Source organism: Diuraphis noxia, unplaced genomic scaffold (genome assembly GCF_037042655.1).
Source record: "Diuraphis noxia isolate RWA-SAM2 unplaced genomic scaffold, SU_Dnox_SAM2 contig0002, whole genome shotgun sequence".
Taxonomy (NCBI): Eukaryota; Metazoa; Arthropoda; class Insecta; order Hemiptera; family Aphididae; genus Diuraphis; species Diuraphis noxia.
In genome coordinates, this window is record NW_028301712.1 from 41,355,669 (window position 1) to 41,379,947 (window position 24,279).

General features: G+C 31.4%; 4 protein-coding genes across 5 annotated transcripts in view; 1 reads left to right on the forward strand and 3 right to left on the reverse strand.

Annotated features, from left to right (window-relative positions):
- The window catches only part of nvd (cholesterol 7-desaturase nvd), a 57,239-nt gene that overhangs the window by 19,851 nt on the left and 13,109 nt on the right, over positions 1-24,279 (reverse strand). The window contains exon 1 of one of the 2 annotated variants that reach the window (XM_089218750.1): positions 5,130-5,507. The exons of the other annotated variant lie outside the window; for it this stretch is intronic. The gene's annotated coding sequence lies outside the window, so the exon portion shown is untranslated. Of the gene's footprint in view, positions 1-5,129; positions 5,508-24,279 lie in introns of those variants that run through there. 2 annotated transcript variants of the gene reach the window in all.
- Positions 5,927-14,863, forward strand: LOC107165556 (cytochrome P450 307a1-like). The gene is made up of 3 exons (XM_015513843.2): positions 5,927-7,148; positions 11,649-12,512; positions 13,907-14,863. The coding sequence occupies exons 1-3, from the start codon at positions 6,716-6,718 to the stop codon at positions 14,257-14,259; spliced, it is 1,650 nt and encodes a 549-aa protein (XP_015369329.2). The 5' UTR covers positions 5,927-6,715; the 3' UTR covers positions 14,260-14,863.
- LOC107165550 (general transcription factor II-I repeat domain-containing protein 2-like) lies at positions 17,343-17,915 on the reverse strand. Its single transcript, XM_015513838.2, has one exon. It carries the CDS (start codon positions 17,913-17,915, stop codon positions 17,343-17,345), a length of 573 nt encoding a protein of 190 aa, XP_015369324.1.
- LOC107165551 (general transcription factor II-I repeat domain-containing protein 2-like) lies at positions 18,024-18,605 on the reverse strand. The gene has a single exon (XM_015513839.2). The coding sequence runs from the start codon at positions 18,603-18,605 to the stop codon at positions 18,024-18,026; it is 582 nt and encodes a 193-aa protein (XP_015369325.2).

A 24,279-nucleotide genomic window follows, 5' to 3' on the forward strand; every position in this document is an offset into this window, starting at 1 on the left:
TACAAACGTAATAGATCTTTCGATCACGGTTAAGGTACCGTTATTCGGTCATGACCACCTGTCGATGGATATAAAAATTAAAAAGTAAATTGCTTACTGATAATAAATTACGAAGAGAAAAAAATAATTCGCAGAACCGGAACTATCAACATGTTAAATGCATATGCGAGCATTACATTTTTATGACGTATTTATTATTTATAATATCTTATATACTTAGTCTATTGATCATAAACATGTATTGTTTTAATATCCAACAGCGTAGTATAATAATAGACAGTTCTGAAACTCTAAATAAAACTCTTTTATGAATAACATGATAAATTGTTTAAAAATTCCGTTATTGGAATTATATAAATGCCAGTCATCTAGGCCGTATGGCAAAAAATACTTTTGATCAACATGTTTCTGATTATTGGTCACACATTTGTCAATTTTATTACATATTGAATATTGATATTGATATGTAAAAACTCAACTGAAAAGTAAAATTAAATTTATGCATTTGAATTAGTTCAATTAAAACAACGTACTTAAGTAAAATCGGACAATAATGTTATATACGAATAAGTTTCTTAAAAAGTTTAAAAGGATTATAATAGCCATAATAGGCACATTGCTATAAAATTCATTATGTTTTTAGCAGTTATATATAATAAATAAAAACCATATACGTCACAGCAACAAAATTTTAAATCATTTAAAATTAATCAGATTGGTTAAAGAATGTTTTTTAAAATGTTTGTAAAAAGTTAATTGAAAAAGCCTGCAAAACATCAACACAATTTCTAAAAAATGCTGTTTATACGTATATATATACTACATACTATTTGTTTTAATAACATAATAGGTAATGCGAAAATATATATGATCTATGCGTAAAAAATAATTTAAAAACAATATTTTTATAGTTTTTTTATATTATTTTGCTTCTGAATGTTAAAATTTAGGTTTCGTATATTATATATATCAACTGTTAATTAAATATTTGACATACTATATATAGTGATGCATTCTTATCATTTTTTTTATTGAATTCACGAAAGATTTTGAAAAATTAAGTCAAGCTATTTATTTAAATGTATTACATAGATTAATAAGAATAATAAAGGGTATTTTTCATTTTTATTATACTACTTATAGTATTTAAGTACTTTTCATTTATATACAGAGGGTGTAAACGTGCCCTTATAAACGCTATAAAACTGGGCCACTAGTCCGTGGCCTTGATGTAACCCTTCAAGCATTGTTCGCCTCCGATCATTATCTAGCGAGTTATATATACAGCGAGATAATGTTTTTTTTTTTTTTTTTTGTTGTTGTTCATCTCTGGTTGGACGTATGCAAAGAGGATGTAGGCGAAACAGTCGTCTGAACCTCTAAGGAATAACAAACAGGTGTGCTGATTGCCTACCGGTTTTACCATCTGAACAGAACAAGATTTTCATTTCAGTATTACGGCTAACACTTGGGTAAAAAAATAATAATAATAAGATACAAAGAAAGAATACGTCAAGTCAATTAAAAAAACCCTCAAAAAAACGGACTCGTATTTATCTACCTGTTACTACCCCTACAGAAAATACATCTTATAAAACGACATGTAATTTGTGGCCATACAATACTTTATGCTAAAATGAAGTTTTTAATTCTTCAAAAGGTTTATTAGAAAACATTACTCAATATAGGGATCATAATGATACGCTGTTGATTTTTTTTCATTAACGTTAACAATTTTTTGTTAGATTTAAATCTCTTAGGTAAGCAATAGCCATTTTGTGTATTTTAGAAATATCTTATACCAACGAGACAGACCAAAACAATTAATTAGCATGATGTATACATTTCTTACTATTAATCTTGAAATTTGATTTAATTATTTATAAATTTAAATTTAAACCATTATAATTGCCACTAAAATACTACGTCCTGGACTCTTGGTTAAAAGCTTTTTTAATAGAGTTAAAATACGCAGGTTAGTATAATTCTTATTAAAATTTATAGAAATAAGTACGATTCTACATTTTTTTTTTGCATCGCAAAAAATCTATTATAATTTATTTTTTCTTTAACATATCTTATCTACTTAATAAAAATGAAAAGCTGTTTGTTGGTAACCATATCGATCGAGAATGACTGAATTGGTTTGTTTCATTAAAAAAAAAAAAATGTTTGCAATATTTCAAATGAAGTATTTACAAAAAGAAAAATTGGAGAATTGGGGAGAACTTGAAAAGTCTTTTTTCAGTGAGATTTTCGTATCTATTTTTACAAATGGTGTAAGTAGTTGCCATTGATTGCATACAATTATAATATAGCAAATTACTTTAGCAAATTAGTAGAATTAGTACTATTTTTTTCTATATAAATGCATTATGACATATTATGGTAATATGGTTGCATAATATAATATAACATAATTGGTCGGATATAATAATTCAAACTTATAGATTTATTGTTTGGTCTATGACCAATATTTTTGCCCCGCGTTGGTTATCCAATGTTAATAAATAAAAACTATTGGACGTTTTCAATAAAAAGTTATACCAATAGATTCCTCGAGACTTTGATTGTGGTTATAGTTCTTTTTTCAATCCCTGTATATCCAGATGCTAAAAGGTAGCTAGAATAAGTTACATTTTTTTTTTAAATATATAAATGTGTATATATATATATATTATATAAAAAACATAACTTTGTTTCGAGAAATATCGGATGGGACAACTTGATTGAAATAATACTGCTTATGTGAAGAAAAAAAATGATTTAAAACAATAAAACAATGAATTGTTTTCCACTTTTCCAGTAAAATTTATACTTCAAATTTTTAACCGAAAACAAATGTATATTTTTGTCATAAATACATAAACTTTATTACGATCATAACACCTGTCAATAATATTATCATGTTTATTCTGTCTTATAATACGTGTTTTATGCGATTTATACGTGATTCAATAGACCGTAGTAATATAATAGTGCTTGTTGTATATTATAAATCAGTAAATACTAAACAGTCAATTTTTAAATACTATAACCATATACATAATACTATAACCATATATTGATGGGTAACTGCACGTGTGAACTGTGAAGTGTAAATTCACATACGCAAGGAATATAATATACGTCTATATTATAGAATAATATCATATATAGTCCATCACGTTTTACCCACTCGGTGTCTAAAATTTGTATTGTTCTATTTTTACTGGAATCGACGAAAGTGTACAACACTATGGTTTGATTCCAGGTCATCAAAACGAGTCCATATTGGTTTAAAAAATTCCAATTCAGCTAAATTTTTGAACCATTAATACAAATCTTGTGTAATGTTTAAAACAATTAATAATATTCTACGAACAGAAACCGAGAAACATCGCATAGTATTTTATGAACCTATATCTGCGTGACGCGTACGAAAAATAGTATATTACATTATTATAATAGAGAGGTATATTAGGTATAAAAATCATATAATAATTTTTTTTTTTTTATCTTCAACCTTAATTATTATGTTATAACTTATAATACCTATACTATATTGTATAAATATTGATTTTATATTATAATATATCGATACTAATATATTCCTAGAATTTTTGCATGGAGATTTGTCAATAATTCTATTTCACTTGATTCCACTGAATAAACAGAAATGAAACTTCAGAGCAAACAACATTTATTTACAACTTTATAAGTGTAAAATATACACGTGTGCAATATATTATTAGATTAGAAGACTTAATATAATAATATTATATTTTACTGTCAGCACATCAACCGATCATTAGAATGTAGACACATAGAGTTAAATTTTGGATTTATTAATATTATAGTAAGCTGAAACTAAAGAAGTATTAACCGTATTTTAATAAAAATTAGTAGTAGTTACTTAAGTATAGATATATACTATATATAGATCGTTTAACGAATACCGATCAAGTTGAAATGAAAGGATTAAATATATTATACATAGGCTATACATAGCATATACGTATTTTTTTCTTTTGAAAAATGTGTACATAATAGTTTTTGAAATGTAAGTGATACAAAATCGATTAACGTGTAACATATAATATTAATCAGAGGCATCTTAATTATAGAATTAAATATTAATATCCATCAAAATAATTTATGTATTTTGAGCCATAAAAGGTTTTCGTTTTTATTTTCACACACAGCCCTGGTTTCAACAAGAGTAATTTGGAATCTCTCCTATTTAACTATTTCAACATTCAAGTCATCGATACACCACAGCATTATGCATACTTACCTAAACTTTGGTCTTTAGTGTTACACACCTATTGATTATACATAGGACTCGTTTGTACATATTTAATACGTACATTTACAATTCCATCGGATATTTGTATGTTATAAAACTTATAATATAGAAAATTGTACTGATTTTATATCAATAACGTAATGTATTTAGAATCAAATATTAACGGGTGACATATACACGCGTTTAAGACTTATGTCTCATATACCTATACATAAATATTACGCATAGGTATTAATTAATCATTGGTAGAATTGGTACTGATGCAATGCCACTAAGAATGGTCGGTCGTAGATAAAAAAAGCGATGCGGTAGACACACAGCTTATCATCGTTAGTTCGTATACGGTATTTCAGATATCGATATTAGTTTCTGGTAGATATAGGTAACCGTCTAAATTTAAATTTCTTCCAACGTCATAATAATTTATAATTCGATAACGCAATCGAATTTACCATCTCGTATACATGTAAAAAAATAATACATATGGGTACCTATCATCCAAACATACCTACATCAATACTTTCAGCGACAAAGCCTGAGATAACCATATTTTATTTTCAACATGTTTAGAAACTTGTATCACATTGATATTACAGAATAAATAAATACATTTGTGAATCATATAATATTAGGTATATATGTGTGGACGTCACAATAAGCTCTGAAAATGGTATATACATATTATATAGGTACTCACAAATGGGTATATAATATATATTATAGTGTGTGCATTATTTATATATATAGACAGGTAAGTAATAAGTATATATAATATATTATAAACATTATGCGTACATGATCGCGATACAGAGACGTCGTAAATGGTTAGGTTAGCGCTTACCTGCAGCAGTGCACTATTCCGGTTCGGAGGATAGATGAACAAAAAATGGCTATGTATATGACCTACGTATAGGTATACGTATTTATATATAAATATAATACATATATACAAACAGACGTAGATGGAGCGACGACGGCGGGAACACGAGAGCGGGTAGGTACGTGGCCGAATGCGAAACGATATTATATTGCGGGGCGGAAAAACGAACGTCCACGCGCATACATGATATTATATTATATTCTGACGATGAAAATAATATATTATATTTCATTACACGTGCAGTGTAGCGTACGCGATACGATAACTGTACAATAATATCATACCTAATAATATTGTCGTATAATAAAATGACTAATAATTATTATTATACGGTCCGCGGATTATTAAAACTATCGGTTTGGATTTTCGTTTTCGTTTTTTCCGCGCGCGCGTTCTTCCTCTTCTGTTCCGATTCCCACTCGCCGCCATCCACATCCACGTATAAACATATATGTATATATGCGTATAAATATATACTAGTATGTCGTTGTCGTCGTTATATACATACGGTATTTACACTATATAGGCGTGCGAAATATAGCACTGCGCCGTCCGGGGGGGCAGGGAGGGGATCGGAAAACCGAGTGCGCTGCTATAATATTTTACTGTACACATATGCAACAATAATATGACCGAGACCGATGTCACCTATATATAGCCGGGTCCACACACGGACGCGCTTTATTAGTATATTATACGCGCGTTCTCATTATTTTGTCGGGTGCCCGCGACTCCGACTCGACCGATTTTTACATAATAATACAACATACAAAGTGGTTACACACGCTGCTCCTCGCAGTAAATATTATTACTATTATTATTATATGTTGTACGCTTTTTTGTTTTCGGAATAAAAAAAAAAAAAAAAAAATCCCCTTCGCCGATCATCATCACCGCCCAGCAACTGCACCGCGCCGCCGCAACCCCGCCGCCTGCTTCACCCGTCCGGACCGCAACACGTTCCCGTCATCATCGCCGTCGCCGTCGTCGCCGTCGTCCTAGTCGTCTCGTGTGATCGCCATCGCCGCAAGCAAAACCCACACGCCAGCCGCCGAAGAACATAATATAATAAAAATATTTTAATGATAAATAATATTATTATCGCATCCAGACACGCGCATCTTATTAATATTATATTCTACAGCGTTTAGTCTCTTCTCCTTTTTCTTCCACTTCATCGTATCCTCCATCTTCTCACTTTTTACGGCGACTCCGTCTGCCACTCTTTCTCTTTCTCTCTCTCTCTCTCACTCTCGCTATCTCTCTCTCTCTCTATCTTTCTCTCTCTATCTCTCTCTCTCTTACACACTCGTACCCGTCATCGCGCTACTAACAATAATATTCATATTATACATTCAACACTGGGCAGCGTCTTTGGGGTGGAGAGGGGGCGGACGGCCGTGGCCTCAGCCAGCATCTGAAGGTGTGTGCGCGCGCCGCGCACGTGTGTGTGCTCGCCGTCTTCATCCGGGCGTAGTCACTGGGGGCGCACTCGCGCACAGTAGGTACACAGCCGGTGGACTGCGGGCGGCAAACGCAGAGTGGCTATGGACACCACGAACGGGGTAGTGGCCGGTGCTGATGCCGTCACCGTCGCGCTGTCGTTGCTGCTGTTCGTCGTGCTCCTGATGCTTGCGGCCACATCGGCGTGTGGCCGCGGACTCTGGACCGCACGCCGTCGACTAGACACAGCCACAGCCGTCGCCGCCCGCACCGCCGTGCTAGACGGCCCGACGGCGTACCCGGTCATCGGGGCGCTGCACGCCATGGACGGGCACCGGGACAGACCTTTCCGCCGGTTCACCGAGCTGTCTCACCAGTACGGACCCGTCTTCTCTATGCCCATGGGATCGATGCCATGCGTGATCGTCAACGATTATCCGTCCATTAAGGAAGTCCTCATCACCAACGGTTCTAAGTTTGGCGGCCGACCTAACTTTATCCGGTACAATGTGCTGTTCGCCGGCGACCGAAATAATTGTAAGTATACCGACAAAAAAGTATCCTCCTTATTATCTTAGGAAATTATATATATTATTACGATATGTGCTATGAAGTTATAATATAGAAGTATAACAATAACACTTAAATAAATCCTACTAATTTAAATAATGCATTTATTATTAGTGGGCATTCAAATGTTATTACGATATAAAACAGCAAACATTTTCAATTTCGTACGTTTCGAGATATGTGCGGTTTTTCAAAAACCTATAATTTAATTTACTGTACCAAAAATAATAATTAAAAATATAAATTTATTGTCTGCGGGGCGGATAGAATTCGTCAGCAAGGGTCATTTGGGGACATCTATTATATACCTTTAATTGTATACACGTTATTTTAAATTATGTTATGATTATAGTAGATTTATTTTTTTATTCGAAAATATTATTATATACATTATATCGAAGAGCATAATATTCTCGAAAACAAATTTATGGGCGAGAATTTACCGGAACGAAAATTGTAATGCCAAGTACAAATTATTTATTTAATTTTCATTTAAGATTACACAGAACGATGGAACTAATAGTTTTTTAAAGAAGATGTGAACATATATTTTAAAACGACATTATCTAACTATACATCATATTGTTATTTATTTTAAAACAATTGAATACAATTGAATAATTCTTATAAAATGGTCTCCTATGTCCCCCTTTAATCTATCGATGGCTCAAAGTATAATTTTAAGCTGGAAATAATAATATAATTTCAACATTTTTTTCATATTGTTAACGTAAGTATTTTTGAATGTAATGAATCTGTATCTGAATTATACCTTAAAATTCAAAACGCTCAATGCTGTGAACGCAAATTTTATGTACTTTAATTTATTTTGGATTACGCTGCATAGCAATTTATAATACAAATAGGCATCTATACCAATAAAATTGAAAATATCATGTATAGCTAGGTACGTACATTTAAGGTAAAAATCATATAATGAGTAAATAATATGTACATCGTAAAACAATGTATATTTTTTGAATGTGTGTATATATACAATTACATAATATAAAATATTCGTCGATAAATATTCAATTTTGTGTGATTATAAAACTGAATAATCTTTATGAGTACTCATTTATTATAGATATTCGTTTGACTTGACAAACTGTTTGAATTTGAATTTTCAGCTAAACTATAATGAAAAATGCATAATGGTTTTATAATGTGTGCTATGTATATATTTAATGCATCATCAATTTATTTGTGTTGTATTATAAATGCTATAAAAATGTCAAGCTTTTTCACAATAGCCCTGTAGTATATATATTATAAAAATTATTTAATTGATACAGAGAGAGAGAGATTGTATTTGGACCTGTGTTCTTCATTAAATTTCTGAAATCTTCAATCGTTAATGCATTTCACGGGTATAGGTAAGAATTTAACATACATTTTAAATAAGCACTAGACATACCTATAATCTTTATAGGTGTCTATACCTATTTTCGAAACCACGAGTTCTACTGTCTTTTTAAAATTTTAAATCCTACGATTTATAATTATTACTATGCGTGACATATCACTAATACTATAATACACTATCACTTTATTATTATGTAATACGCAAATATTTTGTACCACCTGATGACCAAAACTAGCAGGTAGATACCCAAGTTCAACACCTGGAATTTGTTTTTGATCATGATTCTGTTCCATGCGCCTACCACAATACGCAAAGTCTAGAGTGTTCAATCGATATTATTAAATCATATTTGAATTCGAAATGATTAAGTGACGTAGCTATTAAAATTTCTTTCTTATTACTTTGTTTATTTTTTAAACTGTTTATGTAAGTAGTATGAGTACCTCACTAGTCACTGCGTTAAGTAAACACTGTGAATTATGAAATATTTGTGTTTTTTTTACGTATATACTTACAAGACTCCCAACACATCAGAATAATATTATATAATAAAATATACTCATCAGTTTTCTGAAACATTTTACGGTTATTATTCATAGTGTATATAGGTAATTATGAATCAACTAAATTCATTATAGTAGGCTATTTTTAATTGGGTATTATGTTGACGTAAATATGCGTATTATGCAGTATATTACTTTCATTATGTATAAGTACACTAGTACCGTTTTAATTGCTAATCAAATTACTGATTGAATTTCAAAATAAGGATTTACTATCTTCACATGAAATTTAATACTAATTTAGAAGTTTGTGTTTGAATAATTTTAGACTGAGGTTAATATACTGTATTGAATATCATATTATAAGTTATTGAACTTTGCACTATGGTGAATTTTTGTTAGCGAAAATATAAATACGAAACATTACTATTGCACATGTTATAGGTACTTCAGTCATTTATTCTTCCACCGTTCCACTGTGTCACTGTCATTTTTTTCCTCACCAAATATAATCTTCAACAATTCTTAGATGAATAGGCTGCGATCTCGTTTTCATAATATATACTTTCCAAAATTATTTATCATGGTAAATGATTACTGATTGTAATTAATTTCGATAGGTATGTGACGTTTATACGTATCGTGTGATTACCATAATATAGCTAGTTGCGAGTTGCAACTCATTTTTGCAAGAACATTGTTACATTGTTTCATTAGTTCAACAAAGTTCGACAATTATTGCGAATGCGAATGCCAAAATTTTTTCACAAATGTTCGTTTTTACATCACTTTACAATGTAGGTAAACAGGTAGTATTACGTTTAATAAAACGTTATAAATCAAATAATAACGCATCATAACTGAATGCCTCACATACGAAGCGGATAGACGGGAAGCAGGCATCTCAAACATACTGTCTGAAGGCTTCTGAAGCCCTCCGCCCTGACAACATAAGACAAATAATAACCTTTATTACTAAGTCCAACCTAATCATTAGAATTTAATATATAACTTATGTCTTATATAACATTTAAATAATTTAGAATTAAACTCATTGTTGCCAATGGCCATAGTTGCCGAGGCTAAATTCAAATAAAAATAAAATAAAATAATAAGACAAAATAACATTTAAATATTAAAACTTAATTTTAAAACCATTTCATGGCAAATATATTTTTTAATATCTTTTAGATTTAATGCTTCATTATAATACCACTTTTCTCGATTACGGTCATTATAGTGATTGTAGGTGTTCAAGTTCTAAACTTTGCTCTTCCTAATAAATAAGTATAAATTGCGTACGAATAATATTAAATGTCTAATATATTATATTATTAGTAATGATTAATAAGTAATGAGTAATGACTAATGAGCATTATTATTAAAATGGTCTAACCTCTTTATTACCTATATATGTATACCTAATAGTAAATAGACAAATGCATTTTTAAAATGTATAATGTATAATATAATTTGTAAACACTTCGATCAAAGGAGCCCCATATTCCCATCGTAAAAAAGATTACAAAAATCCATAATATTACCAAGTAGGTTTATTCAATGTTATTACTCTAAGGGGTTTGAGTATAGGCAAAAATGATACATTTAAAGTAGTAAAATAACGTCAATATTACACGAGTTATGTTTATAAGAAATAAAAATAAACTTAAATTATTTTTATGTTTACAATTATAGTTAAATACAAATAATTCTTTTTTCTCACCTATATTTTATACAAGATTTTTAACCTAAACATTCTCATAAAATAAAACAATAGATTTGTCAGTTTTTATTGTTCAATTGCTTAACTAAACAGGGAAATCAAAATTATGTTTCAAGGATTTTTATCAGATATCACTATAATGTTTTGGCGATGGCACAGAAGTTATTATTTATTGTTATATAATATAATGATTTTATAAATTGTATAGAGTTGGTCTTCATTGATTGACAATGTATAAGACGTAATCATTTATAAATAGTAGTTGTTCAACGTTTAAAGGCATTTAAAAATAATATTATAGGTAAGTACAACAATTACTTTTAAATAATTAAAATTTGTTTTATTTTATTATTCTAAAAATATAACATACATTTTAGTACGAAGATTATTGATTGAACAAAAATATTCTTAAATGTGATCTTTTAGGAGATATAAATGTAATGGACAATGGTATAATGGTCTAATTAGCTAAATCATGTATAATAATTCAAATAATTAAACGTTATAATATTATATGATATTATTCAATAACTGGTAATTGCAGATATAGATTTTGGTAGGTAATTTATAAACACTAGATATACATATACGCATATAGGTACACTACAAGTCTACACTTTCGATACTATATAGTAAAAAAAACAGCAAAACATAACATCGGATCGACTATAATATCATTCAAAATCACTTACCTATTAAATCAAATATTATATATATGTAATATGTATTTATGTATATAAAAAAAATAGTAATTCAATAATTACAGATGGGTTACACGCTGGATTTGTATAAACATTTAAATTAAATCTGATTATAGGTAAATAATATGCGTAAGGTAATCAAACTAACTGTGATGTGTTTTTTCTTTTCTTTAGCACTGGCACTTTGTGATTGGTCGTGGCTTCAAGAGACTAGACGGAAGATTGCTCGAATGTATTGTTCGCCGAAAGTGTGTTCATCCAACTATGGTCTGCTGGACTCTATTGCATCCGATGAGTTGGACGTATTTTTGGAATCGTTGGCCGCGGTCACGGTCCGTGGTGCCGAGCGTGAGGTACAAGTGAAACAGCCGTTAATGATGGCCAGTGCCAATATGTTCCTCCGGTTCATGTGTACGACACAATTTGAGTACGGCGACCCCAAGTTCCAGAACATCGTCCGGATGTTTGACGAGATATTCTGGGATATCAACCAAGGTTACGCGGTGGACTTCATGCCATGGTTGAGGCCATTCTACGCGGGCCACATGCGGAAGTTGTCCAATTGGTCGATGCAAATCAGAAGGTTCATGATGGACGTGGTCATATCAAGGAGGAGCAGTTACGCAAGGGCTATGGCCCAGGCATCAAACGGCACCGGTGATCGAAATCATAACGACGACGACTACGGTGTAAACGACGAACAGGAACCAACTGACTTTACAGACGCCTTGCTCATGAGCCTGCACAAGGAACCCAGGCTTAACATGGACCACGTGCTGTTCGAATTAGAAGATTTTATCGGCGGTCATTCGGCCGTCGGTAACATGGTCATGCTCGCACTGTCTATGGTGGCTACCAGACCTCACGTGGCCCAAGCAATTCGGGATGAGGCTGAACAAGTCACCGGCGGCCAACGTTTGGTCCGGCTTTACGACAAACCGGACATGCCGTACACAGAAGCCACTCTGTTCGAGACCCTACGAGTCATTTCGTCACCCATCGTCCCCCACGTGGCAACTGAAGATACTACCATCCAAGGTGACGAAAACGATAGGTTCTTGAACGATTTGAACGATAATTAAAGGACTCGCAGGATTTATTGAAATTGTATATGAATAGAAAAGTCTAAAAATCACTTACTTGTGATTTCGATTCCATAAAAAGGTCGATAGACAAAAACAAAACACATTATTTGATTATTAAATATAATGTAAATGTATTTAAAACGTCAAAAATACCAAGCTTACCAAAAAGTTTGGAAAAATCACTACATTTTATTTTACATTGTGATTTTTTACCACCTAAAATGACTAATATTTACAGAAGATGAAATTTTTATAGACATATAACAAGTATAACTTTATTTAATTCTTATTTAAATTTAATAACATATACATACTATATTTTTAATACGATAAAAGAAGACCGTGTCGATTTAGCGTTTATCAAACAGTGCAATTAGCCCATAGTCAGAATTAAATAATAAATAAATAATATTCATTTGATATCGACCGTCGATTAAGTGATTGATAGCAATATATTTTCAAACATTATATCATAATCGCGTGGTAGATAAACAAATGATCCGATATTATATGTAAAATATCATCATGCCACTTTTGGCGATGGCGTGGAAAAATCTTAGCATAAATCCTGGTATAAGTACCATATGAAAACGACTATAATATAATACAGTGAAACCTCCCTTAACGGACTCCTATAAATATTGTACACATCCAAATAGCGGACATTTACACTATTACTATACAGGAAAAACCCTAAATATCGGATACTTTTATGGTAATTTTATTTTCATTTTGATATTTCTAAAATATATAATAATCGCGGAATGCCTTTATAAATATCTATCTATCTATTATAGCTTAAAGTTAATCTTATTTATCCATCATCGCGTCCATTAAAACATTTTTCTAGTTTATGTTCTGTGAAGTATATCCTATACATTACTTTTCTTATACTCATGTCTCGTATTCAGTTGTGTTTGTGATTTCATTACATACGGACGTATTGTCTCCAACGCAGTTGAATTAGAAAATGCTTTGATACACGAAATTACTATGAATCAGGGTCTAAACAAGTTAAAGTAAATGTATTTTTTATATAATTTTAAATAATAATATGTACAATTAATATTGCATTAAAATAATAGAAATATAGAAATACCATTGATTATAAATATTATATAAATTATAAAATATGTAATTATTTATTTTTGAGAATTTACCCCCTCCCCCACTGAATAGTGTACACTTTTAAATAATGGAAAAAATCACGGCGCCCGAGAATATCCGGTATTTAGAGGTTTCACTGTATTATAATAACCTACCTACCTAATACCTATTATTCAATATATTATGATTTTTTAATATGACATAAAAATCTATATTTATATTTTGTTTGTGTACGTTTAGGATTCAAAATATCGAAGGGCACGTGCATTATAATCAACAATTATGAAATTAACACCAGCCCTGTGTACTGGGATGACCCGGAAGTGTTCGACCCCAATCGTTTCGTACACCGCAAGTCCGGCGTAAAGCCGTGCATTCGGAAACCGGAATACTTTCTGCCGTTCAGCACTGGAAAAAGGACGTGCATTGGACAGCAATTGGTTTCCGGGTTTGGGTTCGTACTGCTAGCCGGTATACTGCAGAGGTACGAGGTAACGGCCACTGCTCAATTGGCAATACCCGAGGCGCGTCTGGCTCTACCACCCGACACGTACCCACTGATATTGAGACCTCTAGATGAATCTCGAATATAAATATCAAATATATTAAACAATTTTGTTGACATCAGACTAAAATGGCAATCATTAGTGTACATTAAATTAGAAAATTATTGTACATATACCCAAACACATAATATATTTCACAAGTGTTGAATCACAAGACTGTTTGATTTACAATTTATTCGTATGTAAGAACATTACAATAATTTTAACCGCGTGTCTACGTCGATACTCAATTCAATTACGTATTGATAGGTATATATAAAAATGTTTTAAATAGACTGAAATTCACTGTTTGAGATACATAATTTTGTATCGGTCCAAAAATGTTATTGTACATGTAGCCTATAAGATAAAATGATGAATATTTATTCAAATTCAATATATAAATTTAAATTTGAGTATCAATTTTTTGATTGAGTATAAAATATAAATACGTTTTTACCAATTTGTATCATCTTTTAATTTTTTACACATAATATATTTGTTGAATTTTAATTTATATCTATTTATATCACTTTTTTTTATAGATAATTGTTAGTTAATAATTATTACTAAACTTAAGATTATATTTCCTATGATATAAAATTATTATGTTTAAATAAAGTATTAACAATAACAGTTAGTATATTTCCAATTTTGTCCACATATTACTATCGGTATTCTTAAGAGGATGTCAGCGCTCTATTTGTTTTCTCTTTCTGGCTCACTCGTAACATAGACAAAACGCATATCCGCAGAATCATTTTTTCTATGTCTTGAAGTAATTTTAGAGTAAAACCTCCCATTACAAAAAAGATAGAAAATAATATTTTTGAGGGCATGACATATCGATTTGTCTAAATATTGTCTCTAAATAACTTAAACATTATGTAAATGCACAGTATTTTTTTGTTTATTTTGAAAGTCGAATACAAAGTCAAATATCAATAAAATATAAAATCGATATGTCATTCCCTCAAAAATATTATTCTTTATCTTTTTTTGTAATGGAAGATTTACTCTAAAATTACTTAAAGACATAGAAAAAATGATTCTTCGTAAATGTGTTTTGTCTATGTTACGCGTGGGTCAGAGAGAGAAAATAAATAGTGCGCTGACATCCTCTAAAAAAAAAAAATCGATTTAATAAAATGAATACAGAACTACGATTGATAAAATGTTTTATTCTTAATGTAAACAAAGACATTACGTTTTAATAATAATATGTATAGTTACATCGAACAGTAGTGCACACTGCGCACAGTGCATAGTACAGGATTTTTTTGGGAAAGTGTAAAAAATAATTTTCCCACGGTAACATACTGTTGATATATTATTAGAACTAGAAAGAGAACTAGTCATTATGTAGAAAACATTTTTGTGAGGAAAATAGCTAATTGGAATTAGTTGGTACAACTAAAATGTTATAAATCCTAATTAATACTATGCGCGTAATGACTATATTACGCTCAGTACTGTCATATTATAATATTTATAATTTAAATAAATAATATATAGAATTTCAAATTATAAATAAAAAAAGAGAGAGCACCCAAACTTCATGCAGCAAATACATCGAGACATGTAATATATATGTCAATCTGGTTTTTAATTTCATTTGATATAACATATAACCATATAGGAAATAATAACTATGTAATAAGAAATAAATATTATTATTATTATATTATCAAGTCCACAAACACTGGCGGTAAACAGTACGGTATATTATACCAATATACGTTACATAATACGTTACATGTTATACATAACAAAAAAATTGAGCTCATAGTTTTATATAAGGCAAACCACATCGGTGCCTCGCGATATTATCAGATCGGTGATCGGTATGCGAGCTGATAATTTTTACATGTGATGTAATTATAACATAAATAATATGAGGCTATTTTGTTTTACAAACATATTAATTCATTATAATAGGTACTATCGTGGAAGTTTCACCGCAAGTTTGGCATTGGTCAGGTTCAGATCTGTTCATCAGGTGTTTATGAGTCACCCATGTGTGATTTTCGACTTCAGTACCTCATTTGATAAGAAAGTGAATCTTGTTGGTACTTTGGGGGATCAAAAGTAAAAATTCCCAACATTTTTCATATTAATTGGGATAAACAAACTAAAAATTAAGGAAAAAAATGGAAATTTTTACACACAATCAATTTTCAACAAAATCATTTTTGGTTTTTGATGTAAATTTAAAACAAATTACCATAGATTCATGAAATCACCGAATCTATATAAGCATATTCTATCTACCATGCAATTTTTAAAAAAAATCGATTTAAGTTGAACTATATTTATAGGCATATGCAATTTTCAGTCATTATTAGTTAGGTAGAAATTCATAAAAAATTGTCTTTTTAAATCTAAGATTTGAAAGTTTAATACAAGGATTCTAACATATTTTTACAATACGATATCCACTTTTCCGTTTTTTTTTTATGAACATTTAAGAAATGTTTTTTTGAGATTTAAGATTAAAAAAAATAGTTGCTTTTGGTTACAGCATACAAATTATCGTAATATAATAGTAATAGGAGAAAGATAAATCATTGTATTTTATTCGCTAATTGCAGAAACAAATTGTTATAGTTCCCGGACTTAGAATTAATAAAAAGAAAAAAAAATAATAATGTTATTGTATACTTATACCATCATCGATCATAAAATATACTGTATAGTATTTATAATCAATGCTTCTGCATAAAAAACAAAAACAAATTTTTGTCCGGGCAACACTGATAATTATTATAATAAATAACTACGAATAATTATTATTTCTTTCAATAGAAATCTGAAATGTTGTTCATTTGAATATATCTATTGGCTGTCAATAAAAGCGTTCTAAAAATGTCGAAAAAGTTTTTATTTGCAGGCCTTATATTTGGCGCTATAGGTGGTATTGGCATATTATATCATTACATTAGCAAGCGGAAGCAATTGTTAAATGATAATCATATGATGATATGATGAAGGCTCAAAAGTATATAGTCACGTCAGTGGATGAACAACCACTGCAGTACATAATGAATTGTGACACGGCTAAGGGAAATGTGGGACAAGTTGCTTAGTGTATATCAGGGATGGGCAACTCACAGTTACTATAGGGCCAATTTTTAGAAATTTAAAATATAGCAGGCCAGAGCATAGAAAGCAAAAAAAAATCCATCTAAAAATCCAATAATTTGAGAAATTGTTTGTTTCTTACCTTGAAGTTGTAAATTTAATTTATTTAAATGTTGAGAAATATCAGTTAAAAATGCCAATGAACATAGAAATTGTTTATCAACCATTTGGTTTTCCAAATACGTAGTGTCAGTTTTAATATTCGTTGTAAGAAACTCAAGTATTTCTTTTCTCAAAACAAAAAAACGTTCGAGACACTTTCCACGACTTAACCAGCGTACATCCGTGTGTAATAGTAAATCACCAAACTCACAATCAAGTTCCTCCAAATATGTAATAAAATTACGGTGGTTTAAACTACGGTTGCCTCCTCTAATAAGATTAGTAATTTTAAATACAGTATTCATAACTCCGTCAAGCTTCATTATTTTGCCACACAACGCTTCCTGATGAATGATACAATGTATAGCAGGAACATTAACGTTAGATTTGCGTAATAAACCAACAAAACCAATATTTTTGCCAACCATAGCTTTGGCACCATCTGTCACAATCGATGACATTTTTTTGAATCCACCAAATGGTTCAATCGCATTTTTTACTGCATTAAATATATCACTTCCTTTGGTAGTTCCATGCAAGGAACATAATTCTAATAGCTCTTCATACACTTAAAACTGTGGAGATATAACTCTAACAAACATCAAAAGTTGACTTACATCTGAAACATCTGTGCTTTCGTCCAGTGCAATCGAAAAATATGCACAATCCGTCATAATAGTTTGCAATGTCTTACGAATGGCACTATCAGTGTCAGCTATACGTCGTGTCACTGTACGTCTTGAAAGTGATAATTTTTCAAATTCACTGGCAATTTTGTTTTCGTTAATTGATTCACCATCACTCAACGATTTTTTAGATTTTGCTATTTCGTTAGAAATTATATATGAAGCCAATAAACTTGATCGTTGTGAAGTTTTTGCTTTTGTCATCACATTTTGTTGTGATTGAAGTTTTCTTTTGAGATTAATTACAACACTCTCTCTTGTATCACCAATGTATTTTTCATATTTGGACAAATGATTTGTCATGTAATGTCTTTTTAAATTATATTCTTTTAAGACCGAAATAACGCTTAAACAAACTAGACATTGAGGTTTTTTTTGTTTGTTAATAATAAATAAAAAGTCATTCTCCCATGAGGTATTAAAAGTTCTATTTTCATCATCAATTTTACGCTTTTTTGCGGACATTATTAGGCACTACAAAAAACGAAAACATTAAATTAAACGACAGCACGACACGAACGATACGAAGAAACTGATATAATTAAATAGATCGGTACAAAAAGCTATGGTTAAAATCTATACGTATCCATACGTGTGTATATACCTACTATAACTATATTGTGACATTTATACATTTAACAATGTTCAATACCAGATAACAATTATTATATCGATAAGATAGAGTATACACTATACTAGACATTATAGATTATAGAGTATAGACGATAAAGTTTAAAATTGTATACCTATACCTAATGCAATTTGAAAATGTAGCGCGGGCCAGATAAAAAAGGCTCGCGGGCCGCCAGTTGCCCACCCCTGGTGTATATGAACACAAGTCGGACTCGAGTGTAACGTTGATTCAACAAAAGTTCTACAGCTATGTTAAAGACCCAGATGACAATATGGCAATTTATATTTCGAAATTGGAGAGTCTTAGTAGAAAATTAAAGCAGTTAGGTGAACCAATATCCGACTCAATGCTTATGAACAAGATACTAATGACTTTGCCAGAAAATTATTAACATTTCTACAGTGCGTGGGATTCGATACCAAATGTGGACAAAACATTGTCTAATTTGTCATCTAGACTCATGGTAGAGGAAACAAGACAAACTCAAGGTATGATGCAGAGAGAGATATAGCAAGTAGTAGTGCATTTTTGGCAAAGAAATCATTTGGAACAAATAAAGAAAAACGTACGAAAATTGGCAATTCTGATAATCAATAGAACAATGATAAAAATCCAGGCAAGTGTAATCATTGTAAAAAACCAGGGCATTGGAGACGTGAATGCCGGATTTTCTTAAAAGAACAAAAAGAAAAAAATAAGAGCAACTCAGGAAATGCGTTGGTTGGTGTACAATCAAAGGACATCAAAATCAGCGAGTCAGAAAAATGGTATGTGGATTCAGGTGCTAGCGATCACATGACTAGCAGAAGAGAATGGTTCAGTAACTATGAGTCATTTGAAGTTCAGTTACCAGTACGTATTGGTGATGGCAAACATATCATGGCAATTGGCAAAGGGAATATAAATGTTCAAGCGAAAATCGGTAATAAATGGGTTGACAGTCATTTGTCAAACGTTTTACATGTACCTGATCTTAAGGTAAATTTGTTTTCGTGTGGAGCGTGCCTTGACAAAGGTATAAAAATGATGACAGACAGCGATGGATGTAAATTTAAAAGGGATAATCAAATAGTTGCTATTGGAGTTCGTGAGAATAAAATGTTTTCAATGGCTCTGAAGACAAAGTCAGTGCAAGAAGCTGAACAAGCAAATATTGCAGTTAAAACTCTCACATTACTACAGTGGCATGAAATGTTGAGTCATCAGAATGTCCAATATGTTCGGAGCTACTTGAAACATATGCGGATTCCATTTACAGAAACAAAAAACAAATTTTTCTGCGAAGCTTGCATTATGGTAAACAACACAGAGAGCCATTTACACTGAGCAATACAAAAACTACAAAACCAGGTCAATTAATTCACAGTGATGTCTGTGGCCCTATGGAGGAACATTCACTTGGAGGTAAACGGTATTTTGTTATATTCAAGGATGATTATTCTAAATATACATATGTGTATTTTATAAGCCAAAAATCAGAAGTTAAAAATAAATTTGAACTATTTTTAAATACAGTCAAAAATCAGTTAAATATTTCAGTAATTTAAGAAGTGATTGTGGTCTGGAATATAAAAATAATGAAGTAAAAGCCTTATTGGATAAATTTGGAATAAAACATGAGACGAGTGTACCATACACACCCCAGCAAAATGGAAAGGCGGAAAGATCAATGCAAACAATTGTAGAAGCGGCCAGAACTATGTAATATAGCAAAAATCTATCCAAGACACTTTGGGCAGAAGCAGTGAATACAGTCGTGTATACAATAAATCGTACAGGTAACACAGATCGAGAAGGAAAAACACCTTATGAATTATGGTTCAATAAAACACCACATATAAATCATCTGAAAATTTTTGGTAGTGAAGTATATGCACATATACCAAAAGAAAAACGAAGAAAATGGGATCAAAAGGGTAGAAAAGGTATATTCGTTGGATACTCAGAAGAAACCAAAGGATATCGTATATGCTTTGATGGAAGAGAAATTTCAATAAGCAGAGATGTAATATTCAAAGAGTCAACAAGTCCATCTACAGCTACACAAGTAAAAATCATAAATAAAGAAGAAGAGGAAGAAATAAATTCGGAAGGTGAAGCTGGAGATGAGAAAGACAATAACGACGACGAAGAAAAGTTGGATGATGATGAACAGATACCAATAGGAGCTGAAGAGCAAACAAGAATGACACTCAGAGACAGAGGAAAACTCAATAAACCTATAAGGTATAGAGATGCATTATTTTCAGCATGTAATGATCTAGTTACATACGAAGACGCTATGACAGGTGACAATTCAGATGATTGGAAGGCAGCAATGAACGATGAAATGTTGTCATTGAATAAAAATAAAACATGGACACTTGTGGACTTGCCTCAAAATAAAAAACCTATAAATAATGGTTGGATATACAAGACTAAATACAAAGCGAACGGAGATGTCGATCGGTACAAAGCAAGGTTAGTAATAAAGGGATGTGCGCAAGTTCATGGAATATATTTTCAAGAAACGTTCAGCCCAGTAGTGAAATATGATTCTATTCGAGTAATACTTGCAATAGCAGCAGCCAGAAAATTAGTACTCAGACAATTTGACATTAAAACAGCATTCTTATATGGAGATCTTGAAGAAGACATTTATATGAAACAGCCAAAAGGTTACGAAGATGGAACACAGTTAGTATGCAAACTTCAACGGAGCCAATATTGGTTGAAACAGGCACCCAGGTGCTGGAACAAAATGTTCAAAAATACGCTGATGAAATTTGACCTAAAGGAAACAAAAGCAGATTCTTGTGTATTCGTAAGTAATAAAAACAATCAATTACTAATTGTCGCTATTTTTGTAAACGATGGACTAATCGCAGCAACAAATAACCAGCTGGTGGACATAATGGTGAAGTATCTAAAGGACAACTTCGAGACGAAGGAAGGTGAACTTGATCATTTCTTGGGTATTGAAATTGATCAGAGACCTGATGGTTCAATTTTCATACACCAATCTTCATATTGCAAGCGCATTTTAGAGAGGTTCAATATGGAAGAAACCAAAGTCCTGCATATTCCCACAGATCCACAACACTCATTAGATCCAAATTTGTCAGGATCATTGGAAGCAGGGGAAGTTCCATACAGAGAAGCAGTTGGAAGTTTGTTGTATCTAAGCCAAATAACAAGGCCTGATATAACTTTTGCAGTAAATCTTGTCAGTCGTTATCTAGAAAAGCCTATGACAATTCATTGGAATGCGGTGAAACGTATATTTAAATATTTAAAGGGAACATTTAATTATGGTTTAATATATGATTCTAGTGTAACACCAAAGTTGCGTGGATATAGTGACGCAGACTATGCTGGTGACACAACAACGAGACGATCAACATCAGGATTTATTTTCATGATGGGAGATGGAATCGTAGCATGGTGTTCACAAAGACAAAAATCGGTAGCACTTTCGACTACTGATGCAGAATACATAGCGCTGAGCCAATCTATACAGGAACTCACTTGGTTGACGCTACTTATCAGTGATCTTCTGGAGCCACAGGGAGATACACCTGGTTTGTATGCAGACAACCAAAGCGCCATCAAACTAGTGAAAAATCCAGAATACCATAAGCGAACAAAACGCATCGATATTCGCTATCATTACATTCGTGAGAAGTTCAGTGAAGGGATGTTTTCTCTGGAGTATGTGCCAAGCAAGGAGCAGTTAGCTGACATATTGACTAAGCCAACTCCACGACCAAGATTCTAGGAACTCAGGGAGATGATGGGAATAAGATATATTAATTCTAAGTTAGGGTATATTGTTTAAGGGGAAGTGTTGAATGTAAACAACACACCCTATAGTATGTAGATTATAAGTAAAATTATTCACACTGTAGTACAGCAGACGCTGAATAGGCATTTTGTATTACTAGCATATTCGTTCTATGTAGTAGCCTGTAGAACGATTAGTCGTTGTTTTATATTACGCCTCGGAGCACTATAGTTATTCGTATCAATTATACATATTATTATATTATTACATATATCCGATCTTATTATTATTTACCTTTAGCTTCTGTGTATCTGGTGTACTTCAACATGGTCATTTGTAAAAAAAAAATGTGTTATTATTACAAACACCTTTACCTTATAACTCGGGTTGTAGCCTGGTTGTTCAATAACTTCTGCTCCAAATTACGTCATTTGAAAACTCCCGTTATATTTTTGTGTATTCGCCAGGAAATGTTTTGATTGGATTGTATTTCCATAGAGAAACGAATACAATGGCTCTGGTAGTTGAGCTAAAACTGGTAATTTAACCTTGCCACCAGCGCAGCATAATAAGCCGGGGGTTTCCAATCGAAACTTCAATGCCTTGCAATGCTGGCATACGATATATAATGAGCCGATATCAACACACAAAATATCTTTGTAAGCGACTGCGGAATCGTATTCGAAAGCAGCGCGATTCAAGGCTACATCTAAACTTCTTCTTCTTATATTAACATGTTGTCGAATTTGAAGCGGCGTTTGTGCAGCGCGGGCCTGTGTATTATGAGCACGTCTAAATTCATTAATGTTTCTTGCATTACGTGTACGCCGTCCAATGTTTGTTCTTCTCATAGGAGGCATGATTCAAGCATAAAAATTCTCTCCAAAAAACAATAGTCGTTTTTGATTGAAAAAATTCATAAATAACATAAAACGATAATGTTTCAAAATAAAATGAATAATGTGCCAACTATTATTATTATTATTATTATTATTAATTTACTCTAAAGTTCTAAGTGTCTATAATAAAAAATGTATATCAACCAGAATATAAAAATATATTTTTTTTTCGATTTTTATCGATATTAATCGATTTCAAGCCCTGCTATTATCGATATTTGTATTATTATTTATATTATATTTTTATTTTTATTTTTATCTGCTAGAGGGCGCCACCAGTGTAACTCAGTTTTTGTCTCTAAATCTCTAACTCACAGGAGTTAGGTCCATAATTTATGCTTTTATTTATATTATTTATATATTTATATTATTATATTATTTATTTATATTAAATTAAATTATTATTATATATTTTTTAACTCATCACTTCATGAAATATATTACGGGGGATAGGTACGAGAGTTTTTCCTTTCCAAACAAATAAATGTATTGAAATATTTGTTATGTATAATTTTTACTTACCTTTCGAAGAACCCTCAGGTAGAAAACTATCTTGTATAATCCAATGTATAGTTGAAGTCGACTGACCAGAATAGTGAGAGGTATATTAAAATGTTATGATTGAACAAGTCGGTAAAAATAATTACAGCAAATTTAATTTATTTCTACTTATAAAAATCGACACATATACAATTTACAAATTATTAAAAATATAACATCGGGTGAGCTACTGGATGACTGAGCGCGGTGTTGATTGTCGTGTTTGCTTTTATAGATATTGATGGCCGACTTTGTACTCGACTTAGCGAGTCGCCGCGTTACTCATTACCGTGACATTATAAG

What these genes read in the sequence shown, in the direction of transcription:
- LOC107165556 (XM_015513843.2), top strand. Translation starts at nt 6,716, where the DNA reads ATGGACACCACGAACGGGGTAGTGGCCGGTGCTGATGCCGTCACCGTC. An exon ending in CGCCGGCGACCGAAATAATT is followed by an intron (nt 7,149 to 11,648) that starts GTAAGTATACCG and finishes TCTTTTCTTTAG; the next exon opens with CACTGGCACTTTGTGATTGG. An exon ending in TGAAGATACTACCATCCAAG is followed by an intron (nt 12,513 to 13,906) that starts GTGACGAAAACG and finishes GTGTACGTTTAG; the next exon opens with GATTCAAAATATCGAAGGGC.
- LOC107165550 (XM_015513838.2), bottom strand. Translation starts at nt 17,915, where the DNA reads ATGTCATCGATTGTGACAGATGGTGCCAAAGCTATGGTTGGCAAAAAT.
- LOC107165551 (XM_015513839.2), bottom strand. Translation starts at nt 18,605, where the DNA reads ATGTCCGCAAAAAAGCGTAAAATTGATGATGAAAATAGAACTTTTAAT.